Source organism: Trifolium pratense, linkage group LG2 (assembly GCF_020283565.1).
Source record: "Trifolium pratense cultivar HEN17-A07 linkage group LG2, ARS_RC_1.1, whole genome shotgun sequence".
Lineage (NCBI taxonomy): Eukaryota > Viridiplantae > Streptophyta > Magnoliopsida > Fabales > Fabaceae > Trifolium > Trifolium pratense.
The window spans coordinates 30271673-30281374 of record NC_060060.1 but is presented as its reverse complement, the minus strand read 5'-3'; the positions used below and the strand labels follow the sequence as shown (position 1 = coordinate 30281374).

The following is a 9702-nucleotide window of genomic DNA, read 5'->3' as shown; positions in this document are numbered from 1 at the left end:
TTTATATTCATACACAATTATCTTTTTCATATGCCCAATTTAATTACCAAGAAATCTAATTGTTTCCAATGAAAAGTTTTTTTTGAAGCAATGAAAAGTTGTACAAATTTAATTTCATATGGTGGACATTATAAATATTTTTCTATTTCTTTGTTTCTTTTTTCAATTTTTTCCACCACCTAAATCATTCGGAAAGAATTGATTTTCTTCTTTTCCTATGTTTGTTTTATTTTTTTTATCTTCCATTCAGATTCATCTCTTCATCCTTCTTATTTTTTCATTTTGTTCCTTTTTAATTAATGTGTTTGCTCATGGTATTAGGTAATAATTCGTCATTTTAACTATTTCTGTTTCCTCCCTTAATTACTTGCATTCAAGATATTTACAACAATAGGTTTAATTCATATGCTTTGAATATCTATAAAATCTTTTGTTTTGTAGATATACTAATTTACATTGGTTGATCTAACAAAGACTTTATTTTAATTTTTATCTAGGTAGATGTTGCTATCATCATGGAAGTAGGATTTGGTGTAATTGCTTATATATTTTTAATGTAATACTACTATTATGCAATTGCCTTTATATATGTTACTTATTTATTTTGGGTTTCTATCACGGAGTATATATTAAATAGTGTATTGTTTTTTTATTTATTTTTACTTTTTTATGTTTGCATTATATATATTTTGATTTTAATTTAGAAATTGATATACTTGATTTATATGTATAAATAATTTATATTATAATTGTGTTTCTCTAAGCAATTGACCCTGTTTATGCTTAATATAATTGATTTGTTTGTTTGATTTTTGGTTACAAAGTTGGAAGAACTTGGAGAACTATGTTTGTACCAAAAAAACAACTTATGAACTATGTATGTCCTTGCCTAAAAAAAATGTATGTTCATGTTTTTTTTTAGGCTAAATTGCACTTTTGGCCCCCTAAGTTTCAGAAACTTGCAATTTTGGCCCCTTATGTTTCAAAATAGCACTTTTGGCCCCCTAAATTTCAAAAAGTTGCGATTTTGACCCCTTATGTTTTAAAATAGCATTTTTGGCCCCCTAAGTTTCAGAAAGTTGCAATTTTGACCCCCTATGTTTCAAAATAGCACTTTTGACCCCCTATTTTTACCTTTTTTGCAAAAAGTTAATTTTGACCAAGTCAAAATTGATGTGGCATAATAATATATAAACCTGTTAAGCATAAACTGCAGAGGCAAAATAACATAATTAAAATGACATAACAAGTCAAACTTATTACATATAAAAAATTACATTCAAAATAGAAGTTCGAGACACTTTTCTAAATCAAAATGACATAACAAATCAAGTCATTACATATAAGAAGTCATTACATAATCAAAATAACATAATCAAAATGACATAATAAAAAGCACGAAGGGTTTCCAATTTCCATTGTTTCCTATTTTTGGATTTGGGATTAGGTTATTTTTTTTACGTATAGTGAGAAATCCTTTTGAATAAACGTCACGAAGGATTAGGTTAATTCTTTAGGATTTGAGATTATATGTGTGTTAGTGAAAAAATAAATTTAAAGCACGTGACTTCTTCCTTTTATTTTTTTATTTTTTTAGTTTTTTTAATTATAAGATGACAAAAAAATGCTGACGTGGCAGCTGAGTCACTTAAGTGACTTGCCACATCAACTTTGACTCGATCAAAATTGACCTTTTGCAAAAAGGGTAAAGATAAGGGGTCAAAAGTGCAATTTTGAAACATAGGTGGCAAAAATCGCAACTACTGAAACTTAGGGGGCCAAAATTGCTATTTTGAAACATAGGGGGACAAAATCGCAACTTTCTGAAACTTAAGGGGCTAGAAGTGCTATTTTGAAACATAAGGGGCCAAAATTGCAAGTTTTTGAAACTTAGGGGGCCAAAAGTGCAATTTAACCTTTTTTTTTATTATTTCAAGTTTCAACTATAGGTATTCCTCCTTCAATTATTTAGATTTTTTAGTTGACGTTATATTATAAACAATAACTAACCTGTGCATCGCACACGGGTAAGGGTCTAGTTAATTTAAAATATTAAAATGTTAATTCTTTTCGTCGCATTTTTACCCGTGTGAAAATGTGAATGCTAGTTTTTTTGACAGCTGAAATTGTGATACTAGTCATTTCTAATTTCTAATTCATTCTCTATATACTCTATTTATGTGGTTTTCAATTCATGCCATTATTTTCCAGTTAGGATTCTTTCCATTTCCAATTATTTTCATTTCCTCCATTATTATATAGTTTTAAAAATATAAATGTAAAATTGGTAACTTTTATTTTTGTCAGGAAGTAGAAGAGAAAGGTTCCCTCAAAATCGTCAGGAAGTAGAAGAGAAAGGTTCTTGACATATTCTTCTTTAGGGTTAGGTTTAGCATATATAAGATTGCAATTAATCTTAATGAATCGCACTTGACATTCTTGATAATGTTTACATGTCCGTATATAAAATCATCAACAAATTCAATCTATTAAAAAAATCAACAAATTCAACTTGTTATTTATAGAGAGATGTAATATTGTCACTTAATACATTCTTTTTGTTTTCATGGTTAAGAAATCATTCTTGCACAATGCAGATGAGATTCGAAAGAATATGTAGATATTGCTTATTCTTTTCTTATTTTAACAATTATTAATTGTGGTATAAAAAATATGATTAAGAAAAGAATGAATATTGAGTATAATAAAGGGAAACTATAAATATGTAACCAAAAAAGGGAAACTATAAAACTGTCAACAAAAAAAAAAATCATAAATGTGATGTGAAATAATTGGGGAATATGAAGTCTATCATTATTAATGAGAATTAATTTTAGTCCATTAGATTTAAACAAAATCAAAGATGGGGATGTGGAGTAACTTTTTAAAATTACTCTTGGAGTCAATATAACCATTCTCTAAAATGAAAATAGAAGTTCATTATACTAATTGTTCATAAAAAAACTAACTTTTAAAAGAAAAATAACCATTTTTGAAGATAATAAAAATGTAAATTTAAGATTTTTTTGACCAAAAAAATGTAAATCTAAGAATTTTTTTCTTTTTTTGGATAGATTTTTATGATGTTTTTTTTTATATAAAGCAATCTAAAGTTTTTACATATATGGCAAAATATTAACAATTTAACGCGTTTAATTAATTATAGTTTTAAGTTTGAATAAATGCACTAAATTTCCGGCAACAATTTTCAGTTTAAAGACAACAAATTTATAACTCAGAGTTGCTGTATCTTAGCGAAAATAGATAGATAGATAGATTGAAATTTTAGGTTTTATTAGATATTTAAATCCCAATTGGAAGTTTCGTAGAACCAACCTCACAAACTACTTCATTTTCAATATATTCTCTTTCTCTTTCTCTTCCCTTTGATTTTGTCACGTTTTGCTCTATCCAGATTCAATTTCTAAGTAATTCAATTCAACAAGGTAATGCATTTCCATTTTATTTTATTTTTTTAAATTGAGTAAAATTAATGTTTAATTTTATGATTATACTGTTAATTTACTCTGGGCTAAGAAGAATTTATTGCAATTTTGATTCAGGGTTTGATTCATTTTGTGTAAAGTGAGGTTTTTTACAAGATTTTTGTCAAGTTGTGTATTGGGTCATTTGATTACCTTTCTGGGTTTTCATTACTTTTAGTTATTTTGGATCAATTTCATAAATTGAGATTATAATGCATGTGAGATTGGGGATTTGAATATTGAAGTTGGAGTTTCTGGATCAAGTTGTTTGTTTTATAATATTTTGTGTAATTAGTGTTAGAAGATTTGTTTTGGGGGTAGTTTGTGGAAGTTATGGAACTAGCTAGGCATAGAGTAATGGAGAATGGGGGAGCTGAGGAAATGGATATTGGAAGTCCTGTGGATGAGCATAGATATTATCCTTCTCATCCTTTTGGTTTGGTGAAGAAGAGAGCTTATATATTTGATGGTTTGGGGAATTTTTATAATAAGGAATGGGATCTGGCTGACCTTTATCAAAAAGAAGAAAAGGAATTGGATGTGGTGGAAGGACGAGCGAATGAGTTTTCTTGGTACCATGTGGAACTTCCAAAAGGGAATCAAAAGTTGGCGCAATCTGCACAGGATTTGATTGATGTTTTATGTCCGCCTTTGAAACTCCAAGATATTCTTTCACTTGTTAGCAATGGACCCTTTTGTGCACATGTTGATGGTGCACTTGTGTTTCGGGTTAATTCGCCTGGCCCTCCTTCTAGTGATTTTACATTTAGACTTGCTGCTAGAGTTACAGAGAATTCGGTGATTACCGTGTCATTGGGACGTGTTCCTCGGCTAGGTTTCTCACGCATGGGTGAATCATTACTTTCAGAAATTCCTAGAGTTGAAAGCTCCTCTCGATTTAGTGGTCAGCAGAAAGAAGGAAGTGGGACAGTGATTAAGGAGCATGTTCTTGAATTCTTATTGACTATGAATCATTCTGAGGAAGCTGACAATCCTGTTCCTAGATCTGTCTCAGAACTTGTTGTTCATATAATTGACACACATGTAGATCAGCTTCAAGATCTTGTGACAAAGCTTGAGATGGAGTTGGACTCTGTGGAGCTTGATCTGGATAAAGGTAATTCCCATTATACGCTCTTTCAACCCTCCCAAGCATTCCTATTCTCTAATAATGACATTAACATTTTATATGCTTGTACCATTCCTAGTTAAATGGCTTCTAGGATATAATCATTCTCAGCTTTTATTCTCTTCATGCTTCAAATCTTACAAATTCAAGCTGTTCTTAATTGCTGGAAGTTTAGCTTAGTTTCTATTACCTGACTTAAAAGGAATTGTAATGTGAATTTAGACGCGTTTTGTTTTCTTTCGGCTGTAGGAGTATTGAAATTGTCAGACGGATGGCATTTGAAATTTGTGATAATTACTTTGCTTGATTGAATGTAATAACTAGTACCAAGACCCTGTTTAGATTAGCTTCCGGCTTTTAGGAGCTTCTCTCAATTAAAATGAGTTTTTAGTTATTTTCTTACACAGAAGTCCTCGCATGCTTACACAACAGTTTAGATGCAAAATCTAATTTCAACGTATACGGAAAACTATTGTTATTTAAAATATTGATGTCATTGGAAGTTTTTATCTTTATATTTAAAATATGTCTAAATATTGGAAGTTGTTATTTACTATGTTATGTTAAAATGTAAAATAAGGGCAGATTAGTGAAATTTAAGAGATTGGTAATGAAAGCATTTATTTCAGATGAAAAAAATATTTTTGCAATGAGAACAGCGGTTCCTCTAATTTCAAGTAAAGTCTGTAGGACTTATTTCCTTTTTCCACATCTTAATATTTAGACATAATAGATAATGACTGTATGATAATGGATTTCATGAAAAACCTGTACTTATCCATGCTAATATAAACATAATGGATTTCATGATAATGTATTTTGATTTTGACTTTTGCTGAAAATTGACAGAACCTTTTGTCCAAAATATAGCCTTGAGCTTGCATCCTTGTATTGCCTTTTGTCTTTCTGTAGTTTTTGGGGTCCTCGGATGTGTGCAGGGCGGTGGTAAAACATTTGCGCCTTTAAATGTTCTTACCACTAATGCGACGAGGAATGGCTTATAGAGCATAATATTTTACAGAAAGACTGTTTGGATGGATATATAATTGTTATTGTTAACTATTTACACCATCTTCCCTGGCTAAAAGCCAAAACTAGGGGAAGAACTCCTAGTATGGCTAGTTTATAAAATAATTAGAATGTCCACATGGCACCAAAAGCCAAAACAAGGGGAAAAATTCCTGGTATGGCTAGTGTATGTATAAGATAATTTGAATGTTTACATGGCATTTAATAGCAAGCTTTTTTGTTTATCTGGGTGGGTTTTATGCATCAGTCGATTCGGTTGTGTTATTGGACCATCAAAATACAGACACTGTATGTATTTATATCTATATCTTTGTCGTGTCTTTTATCTTCTACAACTTACACACGTCAAAAATACATCCAAAAACCGGAGGATTATATTTGACATCAAAATTTTGATGTCAAGGAATAATTTCTCATATGTAAAATCTGAAATTTCTTTTTCCAACACAATATTTGAACATTTGGTTCAAGTTGCTTCTAAATTACATCCTTGATGTACAATATTTGAAGAATGGAATTAAGGAAACACAATTTGCTTTATTGTAGGTGGTTATGATTTGAAGAAACAAATGCTAGATGATAGAAGATTCCCTAAATTACATATTAATTTGCAGCGGCTCCTGCAGGTGATATACTTCACTCATTGTATACATTCATTTTGATTTATTTTTATAAATAAACCCCGAGAGTTGAGAGGATAAACTGAAAGCTTCTAGAAGGATTAGTCATTATTTCAATGAATCATGAAGAGAGATGTTATAGTTTTGCAATCAAGCATAAGGACTGACGCCTTGTGGGTCCCATCCCCGTCATCATATTATAATCATTGTCATCAAGATTCAATAACAGTATATTTTGGATTCATAAAATATTAATCTGGGAGAGAGGGTATATAAAAGGATATTTATGCGTTTTGTTATGCATGCATGAGTTCCTTTTGTCACCGTTCTGACAGTTTAGTGAGGTTATACATAAAACTGCCACTGAAAAGTGGTTCTTTGTATTGTTAGATGGAAAAATGAACAATGATGGTGTTGCTGTTTCCATTATTTTTGTTCTGGTATTTATCAAATTAGATTGTATGGACCGAGCTTCCTTTTCGTCTTGCATTACCTTAATCCTAAATTTTTAATTCAGGTGATTGCCCATGGAGAACAAGTGTATCTTCGTGTCAAAGAAAAATCCTCTTCGAAAAGATGGTTTGCGAGCGAAGACATTAACTCCCTTGAAGAACTAATTGGAAGGTTGAGGAGGCTAAAGGAGAATGTAGGGTTTATAGTTAATCGTGTCACAGCAATACAGGCTAGTCTTGACAGTTGGCAGTCGGAGCAAATAAACCGTAAACTGTATTATCTTTCATTCCTTTCAATAATATTCCTCCCTTTGTCCATCATAACAGGAGGTTAGAAATCTGCTTATTTGCGATCTTTTATAATTCACATCTATAGGCATTGCAAAGCTTTATGGTTTTGATTTTTGGACTCTGATTGCAGTGTTTGGCATGAATGTTGGAGGAGTTCCATGGACAGGTCAAAATTCACCAGAGATAAAGGATGGTTTTCGCAATGTTATGTTACTCTGTGTCGCTATGCTTGTTTTTGTACTACTCTGTTTCCTTTTCCCAGCTCTTTATAGACGGATAGTTACTGGTTGGCGAGAAAAGAGAACTCTTGGAAAAAGCTGGTCACTGAACAAGAAGTCGTTGCTCAGGAAACCGTTAAGAATAGATGATGCGGCGAGAGGGGGTTACCTTCGGATTTAATGGTGTTAGAGTGTCGGTTTCATTTACTCACTTCTTCTGTTTATAAGAATGTAACACTCACTCACAAGCAAAAACTATCTTATCAGATGGTTTTCTTCAATGGCTCACACAGAAGAAACTTGTAAAACTGACATTTAGTTGTCAATAAAAGAATCACAAGAAGCACAAATGGAATCCTCATGAAGCACATATTTTCTGGCTGATGAAATGAGAGATTGTGATCAAGCAAAAGATTTTTGCTTATTCTTTCATTTCCCCCCCCTTCTTGGGAGACAGGGTGTGTGAGCACATAAACTTGTACAGTGTATTTTTCTTTACATGGTTAAGAAATGAATATGATTACAATTTTCCTGCTCTTTTCAAAAGATTAATCCTTGAACTTTAGTGTTAACAAAATTATGAAACTAAGATGCAATTAACTCTATTTTCAATAGATATCATATTGAAAAGTATGATATCCAGTTGCTTCAAATTATGACATCTATTGAAAAGTAGAGTTAATGGTGGCTTGAAAATTGAAACAGTGTGCTACTTAGCTAGTTAATTACAAAAATGCTAAGTTTTTTTTTTTTATAATTAATGGTGGCTTGAAAATTGAAACATTGTATATTTTTAAATAATAAATATTTTTGTGAATATTTTTAATTAATATTTTTATTTTAAAAATTAACGGGGCAATCCGTTCCTCTTTAGAAGGGTTAATTACGAGGAGGTAGGGTGAGTTGAACCATTTTGTCAGCTCAACCAATAAGTCACAAAACAAAAATCTTTTTTATTTATTTATATTTTTGACAAAATTTATTTTACTTGGAATATAAGACTTAATTACAATTTTAATCCTCAAGTTTTCACTCACTCATAAAATTGGTCCCTAATTTTAAAATTACACTGTAGTTCGTTCATTAAATTTTTGTATTAAAGGCGGTGCATTGGATTAAGATTTTAAAGGATTTTAAAAGATTTTTTTGTGGAAACAATATTTTGTGGTATTCAATCAAGACTTTTATAAAATATAAACAAATCTTGTGGTATTCAATTAAGACAATTAAGATTTTTTTTAATGCAACAAAATCAGTAGGTATTCAATTGAAATTCCTTGTGACTTTAAAAATGTCTCTAGGTATTCAAAAATATACCGGTTTTGATGGATTCTTTTGTAAAATGGATTTTGAGAGACTTTTTGGTTGAAAATATAAATACTTTTGTCATCCAACAATCTCACTCAAATCCTCAAGACTTTTCTTTTCTTCTATAGACTTTTTTTTTTTTTTTTTTTTTTTTTCTGTCAGTAAGATTGGAGTTCACGTTCTTTCTTTTACACCATCTTCTTCTTGAATGACTATCATATACATCCATACAAAAGCAAACTATATGTGTTTCGTTTCAATCTATGCCACAGGAAAATTTCTATAACATAATTTGCTAGCAACCAAAACAATAATTCAATACAAATTTCTCTAAAAAGAAAAGTCTTCGTTTATTTTTCTTTTTTCATAGTATATTGATTAGTTGATTTTATCTTAAGAATTGCAATTTCTTCATCGTTGTTGTTTTTTTTCTTTTATGATTCATAGTTTTTTTTTTCCCTTTATTTTGTTTGATTCATTGATTTTTTTAAGAAATGATTTATTTTCATTGATTATTAATTATTGATTGATTCATTATTTAGAATAAATTTGTATCAAATTTATTGAGTCATTCAAATCTTAAAAATTTATAAAGTATCTAGAAATCTCAAGAGTCTGTGTTATAAATCTCACAATTTCTTGCGTTAAAATTTTGATTGTAAAAAGTCTTACAAAATCAATAAAATCTCACAAAGTCTTTTAAAATCCTCAAGATTTTTTTTTTGTCAAAATAGTCTTTTGAAATCTTAATTCAATACACCCCTAAAAAATAGTAACTTAATTTATTTTTGTTGATGTGAGATATAAATATAAACCCCTTTCTATTTTTTAACTTGTCTAAAAAGTTAAAACTAAACCCTGAAAGTATACAAAACCCCTCTGCTGCCAATATACATTCTCTTCTGCCCAATGGCTGCTGCCACCACCTTTCTCCGCTCTTTCCGCTGCCGAGATGTTGCCTCTGCTTCCATCTCTGCCTATCGTTCGGTAACATCTCTTAACTCTTCTATGTTTTTCCTTCTCAGTGTCTGGTGTTTGCTTGTTTTCGGCTATTTTATCAATGTTGGCTTAGTTTCTATTCTTATACAAGTTTTATCGCATGGAGGGCCTTAATGAAATACTCCTATGTGAACAATTGTTTGATATGACTAGTTTATAGATTGTGCCGGG

The 9702-nt window shown here is 30.4% G+C and overlaps 1 protein-coding gene across 1 annotated transcript; it reads left to right on the top strand.

Annotated features, from left to right (window-relative positions):
* The first annotated feature begins 3126 nt into the window (after positions 1 to 3126).
* Positions 3127 to 7770, top strand: LOC123909552 (zinc transport protein ZntB-like). The gene is made up of 5 exons (XM_045960415.1): positions 3127 to 3446; positions 3564 to 4602; positions 6190 to 6269; positions 6781 to 7045; positions 7137 to 7770. The coding sequence occupies exons 2-5, from the start codon at positions 3819 to 3821 to the stop codon at positions 7403 to 7405; spliced, it is 1398 nt and encodes a 465-aa protein (XP_045816371.1). The 5' UTR covers positions 3127 to 3446; positions 3564 to 3818; the 3' UTR covers positions 7406 to 7770.
* The last annotated feature ends 1932 nt before the right edge of the window (positions 7771 to 9702 follow it).

Excerpts from the sequence above, each read along its gene's own strand:
- LOC123909552 (XM_045960415.1), top strand. The coding sequence starts at position 3,819 with ATGGAACTAGCTAGGCATAGAGTAATGGAGAATGGGGGAGCTGAGGAA. Across the intron at positions 6,270-6,780 it reads ATTTGCAGCGGCTCCTGCAG|GTGATTGCCCATGGAGAACA; the intron begins GTGATATACTTC and ends TTTTTAATTCAG. Across the intron at positions 7,046-7,136 it reads TTTGTCCATCATAACAGGAG|TGTTTGGCATGAATGTTGGA; the intron begins GTTAGAAATCTG and ends CTCTGATTGCAG.